General features: G+C 38.5%; 1 protein-coding gene across 1 annotated transcript in view; it reads left to right on the top strand.

Moving 5' to 3' along the window:
• Positions 1–16,000, top strand: part of LOC136877143 (pancreatic triacylglycerol lipase) — an 80,784-nt gene that overhangs the window by 28,778 nt on the left and 36,006 nt on the right. Inside the window, exon 3 of the mRNA XM_067150958.2 lies at positions 14,056–14,210. Within this exon, the coding sequence (XP_067007059.1) occupies positions 14,056–14,210 (155 nt within the window). The remainder of the gene's footprint in view (positions 1–14,055; positions 14,211–16,000) is intronic.

Below are 16,000 nucleotides of genomic sequence, written 5' to 3'. Positions count from 1 at the left end.
ACTTTGAGACAAGCCAGATTATATATATTCATTATAAATTAATTTTTTCTCATAATGCTTTTCATGTTATTCTAACACATTATTTCCACGGGGAATCATCCCGGAACTCATTCACTACCCTTTTCAGGGGCATCACACATCCTGACTTCTATTATTTCCTTCGGGGCATCACATCATTCCGGAATTCAACTCCACTAATTTATTTAACACTGTTTCTAATGGTCCGTCCCTTCCTCATCATGGCTATTGGGTTTATATATGATCTCAGAGTAATTTCTTACACAATTTTATATGGCCTATCTTAATCTATACTAATATTATAGAGGAAAAAATTATATGTTTATTTGTAACGAATAGACTCAAAAACTTCTGAACCGATTTTAAAAATGTCTTCACCTATCGAAAGCTATATTGCCTGCGAGTAACATGGGCTGTATTTTATTTTCAAAACAATTCAAGGTGAGGGGGCACGGGAGGGAGATATAAAAATAATAGGCTAATATAGGCAAAATATCGAATTTGTCGCATTAGGACGAGACAAAGCTCAATTTAATCCTCTTGACGCAAAGAACAAAACTCGGTAAGCCATATGGGCCCGAAAACCATGTTTTAAGGCCCTAAAACCCACCGTTACGGAGATTTCGGCACCACACTACCCCTGCTCTAGGAATCGGATAAAAGAAATGAACTGCCGTAACCATGGCAACGTCAGCTCCAGGATTCTAGAGCAGCGAGATTATGCGTGTATGTTTGGGCATAGCTGCCAACCAAAGTTGGTACACATAATACCTACTATCTGGAAAAAATATACTGTTGTGTAAGGCACTCATAGGACTCCTTTGCGCGGGGATGGGAAGGGGGTGAAATATAAAAATCTTAATACTGTATATATAAAAATGGATGTACGTGTGTGTAAATGACACATCTCCTAAACCACTGGAGCAATTTCACCAAACTTGGTACACTTATCAATTAGTATCAGGAGACAAACCGCGTGGGGGTAAGACACCCCTAGCACCCTTATGGGCAGGGGGCGAGGGGGGTGGTATAAAAATAATCTAGAATAGCATCGACTTCATAGTTTTCTTGGTCGCTGAAATGAATAGTGACACTCCGAATTTTTTTAAGTTCATGTTCAGCCCCCTTTTGGGTGTGGGTGATGGGGGGGAATGAGATATAAAAATAATCGAAAACCGTGTCGAATCTACAATTTTCGGGGTCACTGAGATGAATGGTGACAATCCAGATTTTTTATCTCTTATGGGTGGGGGCGAGAGGGGTCAGTCTCATCGACATTTGAAATCCTGTACATCGTATCTATAGTGCGATGGCTAAATACATATAGTTATCACTTATTATTTTTGACAGGATCAAATACTTCCCAGTAGATTCGAGCTTCCATAAGGACAAAGTTTTACTCGAAAATTAAATAATCTAAAACTTGAAATCAAACGCATTTAAATAATTCTAAAACTATATAATAGATCGTAACATATCAATCTGCAAGTCAAAAAGGAATTCTATAAAAATTCACTTCACACATAACTAATTGGTAATGCAAATCTTAAAAGGTAAATATTCAGAAACTATCCGGGCAACGCCGAGTACTACAGCTAGTCTTTTTATTTTTATTTTATACCGTGGCTTATTTCGCGGATTCGTCGTCGTTCTGAAATTACGTAAACTACTGGAGAAAACTTATAACAAATGTCAAACTTCGAATGACAGAAAAATCACGCTTATCTTGACTTCATTAAGACATTACGATATCTGTATCCGATATCTACAAAACAAATTTACCAACACTCAACTACAGTACATTAATACATTATAATTTGACACAAAATCTTGACACACTAATTCTTTAACGACAAACTGGCATAAAACTTGTCTTTATCCGATACCTCTTTTAATCTGATTTAAAATAATTATCTGAAACTCCGGGATTTTAACATAAAATCTGCGTAAACGTCTCACTACTGACCACACGAAAAACATCTTTGTACCACACAGCACTTAATATTTACACAAAAGCAAAGAAAAAAAACAAACAAGCTATCGCCCTGAAACTTTAGTCCTTATTTACACAGAATATAACGATGCAGAATACACTTTAGAGAATACAAATAATGCCACCCACCTGGATTATTGCTAAACAATGGCATATTATCAGATATTGCCGTTCGCCGAACGTTCAGCAAGGGCTTAACGCACTATGTTGACACACATTATGCATATTTCACATATTTCTTCTCAGAGATTCTTAATTAAGAACATTATTCCATTTTATTTCTTACATTCTACACACTGAAAAGTTTAATACTTAACAAATATGTGAATCTTCAATGTTATTTCACACGTTTCTTCTCGGATATTCTTACATTCATAGGATATCCATATAAAACACTGTACACTTATAACATATAATTTATTATCAATTCACTTATAATTCATACTTTAATATTTACGCTATCCGACACATTTAACAGGCAAGAGAAATATACTGAAATTCACGTGCTGAGATATGCCGTTGAGTTTTTATTGCTTTCCCTCGCCAAATACAGGACGAACTTTATATTCACACGAATATGAGTATTTATTTCATTTCACACTCCACCTGTTCTTACTATACTTCTTCTGGGCTGGTATTCATTCTTACCATGACAAAACCTGAATATTTATTACCATTCACAAATAAATAAATGACCAGGAGAAAGCACAGGTCTTAACACCCGAACTGTTAATTATAGAATGGTTGGTTCTCAGTCGGCCATCATAGTATATGCCTGCGTTTTGGCGCGGGAAAGTGATATAAAGGTTGCATCACAGTAGACAACTCTGTTATCCCACGGGTCTCATTTTTTTTTGGTTGATATTCATAATGTTCAGAAAAATTCGAGTAATATGAATCTCATGATTTCATAAATTAAATTTGTCTCTAAAAGGTCTAAAATGCTGAAGGGTGGGTCGGATAAATAATTTTCCCCCACTATGACGACATACGCGCGTGGCTTATAGTCGGTCAGAATCTTGCCAGGGTCTACCACAATCTTTCCGTCTTTGGCCAGAAGAGAATTGATAACATAATAATTCTTTCCAATTTACTGGGTGTTCCACTGAGCCAATGCAAGTTTTAATTTACATCTGGATAATTATCGTACTTTAGAAATTAACCACGAGTATACTCGAATTCATCCGAGATTCTCCCCTAGGATCTTATAAATCTGGATTCCTTTCCTGCCCAAAGAGATTACAATCCAGCCTCAAAGCTTTTACCCCACGGATGCGAAAATGAAGAAGACACGGGGTGATCCTCAAGTATGTACGTATGTTTAGTCATCAGCCCGAAGGCTGGTTGGATCCTCAACAGTTCCGCTATGAGCTGTCATAGATGGCCTAGGCATCACTGAAGAGGCGTACTAGGGAAATGAGGAGTGAGGTAGTTTCCCGTTGCTTTCCCCACCGAGCCAAAAGTTGCTATTACAAATCAGTCTGCCAAGCCCACTGAAATGCATACACCAACCGACCCTATGAGCAATATTTTCACACCATTCGTAGCAGGGACTGGCTGCGTAAGGAATGGCATTACTAGCATCGCTCATACCTCAGTCACTTTCATTTTGTCAAAGCCAAGGATAAGACAGAGACAGATCAATGAAAGTAACAAAATTACTCTAGCCCATACCAGAAGACTTAGTGCACTGTAAACACTAGGTCCTGCCAGCAAAGGCACGATCCTCAAGTAATGGTGCAAAAATGAATGCTCCTTTCCCAACAATGTATTTCGCGGCTACGGTGGCTAGTAAGTTTAGGGGTCAATTTTGAAAACTGTTAATGATGAGTTCAACATAGTCCGTCGGTCTTTGTCACAGGGGTAGGCATTGACGATACATCGTGAATAGGTCCTATAAGAGTTAAGGAAATGGCCGGTGGTTTGCGAAGGATATTCTTGATCGCATGATTAGGGTCGCGTAGCTGTAAGCCTGCATTCGGGAGTTATTAGGTTCGAATCCCACCGTCAGCAGCCCTGAATGAGGCTTTGTGTGGTTTCCCATTTTCACACCAGTCCCATTTTCACAGCAGGCTGTTCCTTAATAAGGCCATGGCCGCTACCCTTCCAAGAACTAAGCTGAATGCAGGAGGAGGATTAGTGCCTTAGTTTTTGATAGTTCGCTGATTTCTCGAGTTCGGCAGTGATGTATACCCGCCATCTGAAATTGATAAAAGTAAGCTTGCAGTTTCATCTAACTGTTGATATCATGATCATAGATTCTAGATCTTCAGTTTTATGTGGAATCCCAAACACACGGACATAACATTTGAAGGGTGCACGTACAAAACGATGAGGGTCCACCCTTTGTAGTCTTTTCAGAAAATGAAAAAGAAAGTTTCAAGTCTCCTAGGTACGTAAGTATCAACTTAAATACAGGTTTTTAGCATAATGAAGTATGTAAGGACACTACTTAAAGCTTTTATGACAGAAAATAGAAAAGTTTAATCTAATGAAGTTTTTCAAAATATTTTGTGTTGCACATATTTTCAGGGGAAAAAGATGAGGCTCCATTAGTACAGTTTGTTCAAAACATCAGTAAAATCTAATATTTGTACCTTTTTGTTATGTAATAATCAATTTCAATTTCTGGTACCAGAAATGTTTTATGTACCTGTGTACGTTAATACTTTTATTCAGTATTTTTCAAAAAGATTTATTATTCATAATATTATTGTAAAAAAATGCAAAAATGTTAAGTAAAACAAGGTATTGATCATGGTCTTACAGTCTTGTTAATCCAAAAGTTTATCCATAATACATTCTTCTTTTTCACTAAATGCTGCACTTTATACAAGGTTCTCGTAACAATATTAGTAATATAGCCTACTCTAAAAATTAGTAACATGACTCTGAGGGAATAAGATTACTTTCTAATGGAGTACAAAACTAGCCAACTTTATACACCCATTTAGTCCAACAGTTCGTCCAACAAATATAGGTCTTCTTCATTTTCACCAACTTCATCACTTTGTGGACGGTTTTCATAGAAATATATGGATTTCGGTTTTTCCAGAAACTTTTCAAATGCCAGAGATCGTTGTATTTTGCTGTCGCAAGTGGCAAAGATCCATTATAGATTGTTTCCAATGGTAATCGTCTTGCTTGTGGTTTATCCTTACTTTTTCCTCTTTTTTGGTGCTTGCCACTTTACATTGGAACTTTTGTAAGATCCACAAAAAGTGACACGGTGAAAAACCATAGCAGGAGTGTCAGATTCGACTTTCAGGCAACGAATTGAACGTATGGGGAAAGGGCACTTCGGTTTACAGACTTCTTCCAAGTGCTTAGTCCATCTTTCGAAGATTTCTCGTTTGCAGACGATTACTTTGAAAGGAGACGGCTCAAACCGGCTGTTCTTAATCACTTCTCTCCACTCATGTGGGGTTTGACGTTTGATTTCTGGTTGACAATGGCCATATTCCGGTCGCATTCCATGTAGGAATGGCCCCCAACTGGGAAGAAGACCTTCACGCAATCAAACCAATGTTTCTCTATGACGAGATGATGGGGAAAGCGGAATACGTTGAAGTTCTTATTCTGGCCACCACAAGAGTCACAAAAAAATCTTAAGTTCACAAACTTTTTGAGGGAGAACTTCAATCACAAACTGGTATAGAAAGGAGCAAACGTCGTCTGGTCCTCGTAGGTGTAGAAAACTGAATCATTGTTGGACAGGATATGAATATTAAAAGAGTGAAAATTTAGTTGCCGCCTGTAGTAAATATCGTTTGTTGCGATGTTTGGTATCGGCAATTTTTTTAAATCCATGGCTATTGCCGTGAGGGATTCTACCTTACGAAATTCTTTTCGGAACTGCCTCCTCATTGAGTAAAATTTATCGGCTTTGGTTAAGTATTCTTACACATAGCCCAAGAGAATGACGCATGAACCACCAGTAGTTTGGATAGCCCTATCCGACTAAGCACTCGGAGAGCCACGACTCAGATTAGATCTGAGATACCACTCCTTTTCCTTAGCAATCCTGACTCGGACAACTTACTAGGCCATTTACATTTAGCCATTGCCCATGGTTCACGAGACAGAACGTGACTACAGTAACCCACAGCAGGAGAATAATGGACTCGGCCATGGAAGGCTAGAGAGGCAGATGGAGATAATGTCGACGATGGATAGATTCAGTTTTTAATAAGTTATTGGTAAGAGATGTATGTGAAAATAAACGAGGACACAGAGCTAGTTGAAAATAGAGGATTGTTTAGTTAATTATCAGGAGCTATCAGACTGAACTTCGAAAGGCATAACAGTCCATAATGAATATGTATTCCCACGTGCATTGGCGGGGTTTCGAATCGCAGTCGGCATGTTGAAAAGCCAGTGACTATTCCACGTGGTTCCATCTGAAATTGAGTATGGATGTTAATATCGAATCCACCACCATGGAGAGTATGTCAACGATGTCCTGTTCTTGTGTGCTGCACAGATCTTTGCACTGGTGAACTCTTCTCCCTTTCGCGTTTAGAAGTGAGACATCGAGCTCTTTTGCATCCCTGTTGATGAACTTTCTTTTGTTAGGTTTCTTGCATGTTGGTATTTCCTGTCCTGCACGCGTCTCCACGCAAAGTGGGAAACTTTCCCCGTATTTAATAACAACTATTATTTGTTACACAAAAAACAAAAACAACGCTAGAAGATCTTAGTAGATCTGAAAGAAATTTACAGCGTCTAAAGTAAGAACGTCTGCGTTAAAAAGAATATTATTTTCACTTTTTGATCACAATTGATTATTATGCCAAGGAAAGCGTGTGAAAGAAATTTAACCGATAATGTTGCTAATGACTCATTTTAGGGGCAAGGTACTTCCATCGTTTTCAGACTCGTTATCTGATGGTGATGATGAAGTTGACAATATTTATGATGATTGTAGTTTTAAAGACACTAATAAAGTTATCATTTATCATTGGTAATGAAGGCGATAATGTGTCGGAATGCAATATCTCACCAAAGTTAAAATTGTACAGTTGATGTCCTTGTATCTCGCAAACGTCCATTAGGAACTTTGATATTTTTAGATTTGTATTCGGTACAAAGGGCACTAGGAAATTTTGCAATACGCAAAAGCGGTTGGCTGGACACCCCTGTTATGGTGAGGGATGAAACGAGGGGTGAAAACTGGTCTAGAAGACAGCAAGGCGCGACCTTCACATCAGTTCTTACCAAGCAGTGGGACTGAAAGCAAAGGTCTAAAGGTGAATATCGCGCAAGTATCCGCTTCAATTTTGCTCGTGGATTACCTGTTGACCAGTGCCTGGAGGAAATGACTCCTGTGCTGGGGAAAGACTGTCCACATCGGACAACAATTTTCCGCTGGTACAAAGAGTTCCAGATGGGAAATTTTGGGGTTGAAGACGATCCTCGTTCTGGGCGAGCGTCTGAATCAGTGACTGAGGAAAACATTGAAGCTGTGAGGAAAATGTTGCAGCAAGAGAGGCGGTTGACTTATTGGCAGGCAGAAGAGACCCACCACATCCCTGCACTAGCTATTCATTCATTTCTACACGACCATCTCCATGTTAGAAAGGTTTGTTCCCTTTGGGTGCCCCATTCACCTTCAGAGGAACAAAGGGCACATCGAATGAAATGGTGTCGAGAAAGGCTAAAACAGTTTGAAAATGGGACTTCGCGTAACGTCAATAGCATCGTTCCAAGTGACGAAACTTGGCTTTATTATTTCGGTGTCCCAGCAAAATCCCAGAACAAGGTGTGGCTATTTGAAGATGAGGGTACTCCTGTGACTGTGCGAAAGTCAAGGTCAATTAAGAAAAGGATGATGGCGGTATTCTTCACTAAACGGAGCATCCTGACTCGGGTTGTACTGGAAACACAGTTACTGTGAAGTGGTACAGAGAGACTTGTCTGCCTCAGGTCATCCAGGCTCTCAAGCAGCTCCGTCCAAGGTCACGGCTCAATACTTAGCTCTTGCATCACGACAATGCACCAGCACATCGTGCTAATGTAACAATGGATTTTCTTGCCAGATCAAGGTTGACTGTGCTAGATCACTCTCCATACAGTCCTGATCTTACCCCATGTGACTTCGCGCTCTTCCCAGAAGTGGAGATGAAGCTGAAAGGGCGGCGTTTTGCATCCGATTAGGAGCTTCTGGCAGCATGGGATCAAGAAGAAAAGTGGCAGAGTTGGTTTAGTGACTGGTTTCGACGTATGGGGAAGTGTATTGAGTGTGGCGAAAATTATTTTGAAAAAGTCTCAAGCATTCACTCACACTGAAAAACTTTCCTAGTGCCCTTTGTACTTAGACTTACATATCCACTGAATCAAATTGTGGTTTATGGTTTGCTTACGATTGATTTCCTTTTATACATAACTTTTTTGGAGGTGAACGGACATAGTAAAATGTGTCTTATTTGAATAATGAGAATATCTTTGCCACGGAATTTGTTCAGTTACTTATTTCTACTGTCGTAAAAATTCTAACACTATCCGCTTAGTAAGGTGTCCCGAAGGAAAGTTTACCTTGTATATTTATCAGTTTTATATATTAATTTGTACCCAACACACTATACACCGTATTCTTAGCACTTTCTTTCCTAAATAGTGTTAATGGCAATTGATGCATTTATCTGATTGTGGGACACATTTTTTGAAGCCACTGTTATGACCGCTGTTATGACATTATTATCACATTGAAATCTATGCCTCCCAAGGCCCCTTCAAAGCTAGAAGAGGATAAAAATCATTTATTTGCCGTGCTAACTGTTGTGGTCTGTCACTCCGCACTCTCCTGGTTCGAAATTCGGAGCATAATTTTGCCACACTCTGAGGACTTGTCACACTTCCACCGTAGTTTTAACCAGCTGAAGGCGAATTTCCTTAGCCGGCACATTTTTCGCATGTTGGAAACGAATAACATTGCGGTCCAGTGGACCCTTCATCCTTACCTGGCTTGTTTCACCAAGATGGCAGAGCACAGTGATACCAACCGATATGAAAATATGAACTGAAACATAAACAATGTTCCGCTGCAATTGCAACCAGCCTAACTTCACGTTTATAGATAACAAACGTTTTGTAAATTTACGTTTGGAGACCTCTCGTAATTCATGAGATGAAGGTGCATGTTCAGCCTAGTTGAAAACATCAAACGCTAGAAACTGCGATCAAAGTAATTAATTTTGAATATTCATAGAATGAATCCCTGTGTTAGACACCGAAAACCACAATCGAAGCGGCCGTATTAACTGTGGGAATTACATATAAAACACTGACTGTTTTCATTGGACATATTAATCAAGCGTGGTCCAATTAGGACTCACACATAATTTTTCTTTACAAGGAATGACAACACTTCACAAATAACTGTCTCCAACTGGCAGTATTTACCTAGAACGGGAGCTCTTTTCCTAATCTTGGCTGACAGGTTTCACCTTTCAGTTCACTTTTCATGCACCAGTCACTTCACACATCAGCTTCATGTAGCCAGGTTCGAAAGCATGTCCATTGGTTATCACAAAACACGACTGCTGTACACCTGGTTCCATTCCAGACAAGACCGATAACTCTCACAATCAACTCATGTGACTGTTTCACACACTGAACTACTCAACACATATCACAAGACAAGATAACACAACATAACTCAACACCAACAATTCAACTGTGACCAGCACTACCCATATTCGCGTTGAGCCTCCTTTTATATACCTTGTAATAAAGTTCTAGTATATTTGGGGTGCGTCTGGAATAGGAACGTTCTAATTTCCCTTCCAGAAAATCCACGGAGACACCAGACGTAAAGGATAATATAAGCAGAGGCCGTCACATGCCCTCCAGCCGGCTAGGAGATCCCTAGCCTGACTCACTCATCCCTTCCAGAAAATACAGGAGGGGTCTTCCAGAGGGCTGGCAGTTACATGAGCACGAAGCGCTGGCCCCCTTTCAGATTCTATTTTGAGCTGTTCCTCGGTAAAGCGCCAATCGGTCCAGATGCACCACATTCTTGCATCTTCGGCTCCGTGTATGCGTTATATGGCGTTATTTATTCCCTTCATTACACGGCAAGGGCTTTCGCGCGCTTCCAGAGCGTGAGGGCAGCCTCTGTTCCTAATAGGAGTGTACAAACGAACTAGGTCGTTCTCACGAGTACCGGCACCATCCGCTCGTTGGTCGTATCGTGCGTTCATTCGGTCACTGAATCTCTTCCGGACGGTGGCGTGTAGATTCTTCAGTTTCCTTGCCATTTTCAGGCAATACTGGTCGAGCAGAACAGGATAGTCCCCAGGTCGACCAAACGCTAAATCCATCGGGAGAGTCAGTTCTCTTCCAAACAACATCCTTGTTGATGTGTATCCCTTGGTCTCGGGATTGCAGACTGGTATGCCAAGAGGAATAGGGGAACGTTATGACCACAGTTCCTCTGCGCTTCCATCCAGACGTCAGCTCCAGTTTCCCTCAAAGTCCACGGTGGTCCTCCGACAGGGAGCTTTGTGCTCGCCCTCGCTCTTGGAGCAGAACTTCCTGTCATCTGGGCACAGCGTCGACCTGCAAAATATGCGATCTTTCTTCGTCCGTATCCCACCTTACTCTGTTCTTACATCTTCACCTTCATCATCTTCCGCCCTTATTCCATCTTCTTGAATGTCATCTTCTTCCGATCTTTTTTCATCTACTTCTAGCTTTCTTCCATCTTTTTCTCCATCATCTTAAGGCTTTTCTCTATTTCTGGCTTTCTTCCATCTTCCTCTCCATCATATTATGTTTTTTTCTATCTTGTCTGGATTTCTTCCATCTTCTTCTAGTCTTCTTCTATCTTCTCCGTCATCTTCTGGCTTTCATCCATCTTCTTCTGGCCTTTTTCAATCTCCTTTATCATAGTCTTCTAGCTTTCTTTCATCTTCCTGATCATGTTCGTGTGCCTGTTGGTCTCAGTTGACAAGCAGTATATTACCGCAAGATGTTCTGAAATGCTCCCGATGGCGTAGCGGCCTTCAGTTCAGAAAGTCTTGGGTTCGGTTCCTAGTCGAGTCAAGATTTTCAGCCGTTTCTTGTTGATTCCTCTGGTTCAGGGACTGAGCGTTTGTGTTCGTCTCAATACACACCTCCGTTTACACAAACCACTCCACACTACCAAGTACCACAGAGACCCCATAAAGAATATATCCCTCCACGTGTGGTTGGCGCCAGAAGAACATCCGCCGTAAAAATCGGCCAACTGTACATGTAGTGCCGATCTCAAATAACTATGAAAAGTCCAAGAGGAAGAAGAAGAAGAAACAGTGAAAATACGGTTTGATAACGATCGCGATTTCCTACGCCGCTAATGTAAAACAGTACCGCAGTAACGACTAAGAAAATCCAATGTATGAAACATAAGACTGTAGTTGGTTGGGAAAGAAAACGGAAGACTGATTTCAGACGTGACACATTGTTACATCACGATCAGCAGCGAGCAAGGAACTTCCATGTTTGTTATTCGACGCTCAGGATTGTGAAAGGAAAGGTAAGGGCAGCTATTTGTTCTGTAGATATTGTATTTTGAGACACACATAGGATCGATTTATAATACCATATTAGTACTGAGGCAACCAAATGCGAGGTTCTTTCAGAATATCGGCATGTCCATTGCTCTCGTGCCAGATGATGACGCACTACTTATTTAAATTTTTTATTGTCACTTTCTCAATCTGGTTAAACATTGCGTGTCAGCAGCTTGTTTTTAATATATTTCATGCTGTTTCTCTGGCCTTTACGCAGTAACTAAGACCGCCTTTCTTTTAATAGGAGAGATTTCTCATGCCTGTGGTGTTCTTAATTCTAGACAGGAAGAAGATAAACTATTGCTTATTGTTTCTTTTATCAAGTAACTGTGCACTGGATAGTTAACAATATAACAGTTCGTTTTCTGTAAATACGGTAGGGATATGATCCGATGAATATTTTACCCGCTAATATCAAATTATGCAATTTGATGTCTATTTTATGGATGACATACAAAATACTATAGGTAACCCTGGTAACGTAACTGACGTTTTCGTCTCTGACACCAATGACATTCCCTAATAAAGTGGTAATATATATAAATATATATTGTTATATTTGTGTTGTGTTGTTATAATTTGTTATAATTTTGTTTTTCTTTTTCACTATCTTAAATTCTCCCTAACTAATTAATTAACTTCCTTCGTCTCTATTTCCTGTTTGCCTTTATTCCTTCCTTCTTCCTACATCATTCCTTCATACTTTCGCCCCTTCCTTTCTTCGTACCTTCGTACATTTTTTCCTTCCTTTCTACCAACCAAAGTCCCTTTATTCATTCCTTCTCTTCTACCTCCTGTTCTCCGTTTCTTCCTCTCTTCTTTTTAATTAATTGGAATAGAACAGATGCACAAATCAATATAATTTAGAATGCCTTATTTTCACCTTAAAAATTTTAAATCTCATCTCGCCTGAGTAGAAAGTGACTTAATGATGTTAAAATAAATGCATTGAAATTCCGAGCCAGAGGAAAAAGGGTAAAGAGTAATTCTCTTCATCCAACCATCAACATATATTCGAATAAATTATATATATGTTCCTTACTTTCTGCTATAATGCGATTCGCATAATTAAATTACGCAGTTAATTGTATTACTGTTAACATGCAACATGCACCACTATATTTTCATGCTAATAATGTATTGTATAACTTATACTTACCAATTCTATTTCATTTATTACGGTTCTAAACATTGGTTATTTTGCGTTGTACTACTTGCTATTCTTTGGAATTCTCTTATACAAATGCCACTGATCATTATTCTTTAGTTCTCCTCTCCCCTTATTTATTTATTTATTTATTTATTTATTTATTTATTTATTTATTTATTTATTTATTTATTTATTTATTTACTAATATTTTGGCATTACTTTTAACTTCTTTAGTTCTTAACCTTATAGTCTCGTAATATGGCTTACCATATTGTGTACATTTTTAACATTCTGAAATATCTATTGTTATAATTTACTTATTTAATTCATGAAATTTTTGTCTATTTTAATGTAACTGGGTGAAAATCACATTGTTATCATAAATAAATAAATAAATAAATAAATACAATATAAATGAATTTAATTAAATCAATAAAACCATATCCAGGAACCCTCTTAAGATTATTGTCACCAATGGTGCCCTAATAATTACATTAACGTATGTATTTCGTGATAATGAATAAACCATACTTGTCAAGAATATTTTAAGGCAAGAATTACTTTTTATTTTTATCATTAAATATATTGAAAGTTTTAGGATAAATTGTACTAATGGATTAAAGGGCCAGTTGTGTATATGCTTATTTATTTATTTATTTATTTATTTATTTATTTATTTATTTATTTATTTAATTAATTAAATAAATAAATAAATAAATAATTAATTAATGAATTTGCATTACTTTTAAGTGTAAATATATGTACAGTACTTAAAGAAAAGTTTACTTTTCCTCTGAATGTTTCGTTATAGTGACTATTTGCGAATAATATGTTATTTTTCCCCACCATTTTGCACAACCATATCCATTTCCTTATACGGTACTATTAGAGTCGTGTGTTAATTTCTCGTTGTTAGATCAGCTATCATGGATATCTAGTTCAGTTAAAGAAAATGTATGCATGTTATGTGCTCTGAAATATAGCCTACAGACAGTCGTCTAATAGACAACTCATATTTTAAAATTTTACTCCCAATATTCTATGTCAGGAATAAGATCACATTGAAAATGTGTAAACATGTCATGAAACATTTAAGAAAAATTATAGTTTTCGTTTGCTTAACCAATACACGTTTGAACATTATCTATAACCCGTCACTGTGTCAAGGATTTGGTATGACTCCACCAGTCATCTAGAATTATATCTGTATTGATTCATACAATGTCTACGAAACGTAGACCAAGTAGGCTAAATCACCTCTTTCATGAGCAACTTGTACTGATTTCCTGAATGTCTGCCTTTATTAAACACTACAGTAATACAAACTACTGTTGTTCCAGTTGAGAACGAGACACGGTGTTACGATGAGTTAGGCTGCCTCAATGTGACGAGGGAGTGGTATCACCTCATCTACCGGCCTTTCAATGTGTTTCCTCTGCCCAGGGAGGTGATTGATACTAAGTTCGTTCTCTACACGCGCCGCAACCCTACTGAGGTAATTATGTCTGCAATTTATGATCAGTGAGTTGTAATATGACACCAAGGATGCTTCATTCAACTATTTATAAACCTAACACATTTCTTACCGATTATACTTTCTGTTAAAGGTAATTGGAAAATGAACATTTAGTTGCATGAACTTCGTACTAACCAACAAGAGTTCAGGTAACTCTGATACTGCATGCTATGCGAGTAGCCTACTGCTGACCCCTACTTTGTAGGCAACCCAACGAGCAATGCCGAGAGAAGGTGCATTGCATAATACAAGTGTGATTACTGATTAGCGATGATTACTTCCAAGTGTCCGCCTCCATAGCGTAACGGTTAGTGTTATTAGCTGCCGTCCTTGGGGGCCCGGGTTCGATTCCCGGTACTGCCAGAAATTTAAGAATGGCAGGAGGGCTGGTATGTGGTTGAAATGGTACATGCAGCTCACCTCCAATGGGGGTGTGCCTGAAAAGAGCTGCAACCCCTCGGGATGAGGACACGAGTTTTTTTTTACTTCCAAGTACTTCTTTATTTTAACCCAGAAACCTCTGAATTATTTCACGCAATAAAAATTCAGAGCTATTCTTTCATTAATCAGACACAACAGATCAATACTCCTTGTCTTGCTGAAATAAACATACATTTGGAAATGTACACATCAGAATGCTATCCACAATCAGAAAATGTGTCTCAAGATTATAATTAATGAACTTCTCTTTGAATGTTATCCATCCTTTTGAAAAGACGTCAGGTTAATCTGGACTAAAATCTCGTCTGAGTTAATAATGACATAGAATTAACTGAAACCGGTTCTAGATTTTTTTTATATATACCTTTGTTAAAACTGCTGTTTTAACGCACGCCAACTTTTGTCTCGCGGTAGTTCCTTAACTTGGTAGAAGCTAACGACACAGAATTATTGCATGTACGACTGACTTCAGCCGAGTTCACAACTATCTGAGGGATAGAAGGCCAACGTCTGACCGATTTTGTCACTAAAACCGGCGAGTAAAGAATAATGTTACTTGCTTAAAACCAGTTGACAGAGTTAACAAGAGCTGAGGTGCAGGAATTTTTTATCACGAATTTCTTTAATGCCGTGATAAAGGGATAACGTGACTGCTTCTTACCTATAAACCTATGTTCGATTCCTGACCAGTGTTAGCTTGCTAATATAACGAGATTGCCTGTTTGTTATTTTGATACGTAACCTAAATGACAGGTTTCGTATCATTTTTTTTTATATAGATCATTTGCCAACGTTGCCGGCTGCCGGGTCTTAAGAATTTCTATTTATTTTGTGTTAAGGACCAAGTTGACGGTCCCACTCCTTATCTTGTTTAAATAGTTACTTAAGCTTGTTTTGATTCGTTTATTCCCTATTACTTAGAGTCTAATAAAGGAAGATAACTCTGTAAAGAATTGATTGACTAAATAAATAAATAAATAAATAAATAAATAAATAAATAAATAAATATATATATATCCCTAACCAGTCAAAGAATTTTACTTTTGTGATGAGGGCTGGAATGGCGTCCACTCAGCCTTATGAGACCAAATGAGGAGCTGGCTGATATGAGAGTCTGCGGACCCGTTCACGACAGGACACCGTTACGCAGACCATTTGGAATTCGAATATCTGCAGGCCATATGACTCGACAGCAGTCGCCTTGGCAACGAAGGCCGTTTGTTAAAACCGTCAGTAGTTATAGCGGATGTTAAAACTTTCTATTGCATGTCATTTTACTCAGACGAGATCTTAACGCAAATCATCTTTTTTTTCTTGCCAGTGGCTTT

This window comes from Anabrus simplex, chromosome 1 (genome assembly GCF_040414725.1).
Source record: "Anabrus simplex isolate iqAnaSimp1 chromosome 1, ASM4041472v1, whole genome shotgun sequence".
Classification (NCBI taxonomy): domain Eukaryota; kingdom Metazoa; phylum Arthropoda; class Insecta; order Orthoptera; family Tettigoniidae; genus Anabrus; species Anabrus simplex.
The sequence above is the reverse complement of the archived record's forward strand: the minus strand, read 5'-3'. Positions and strand labels throughout refer to the sequence as shown.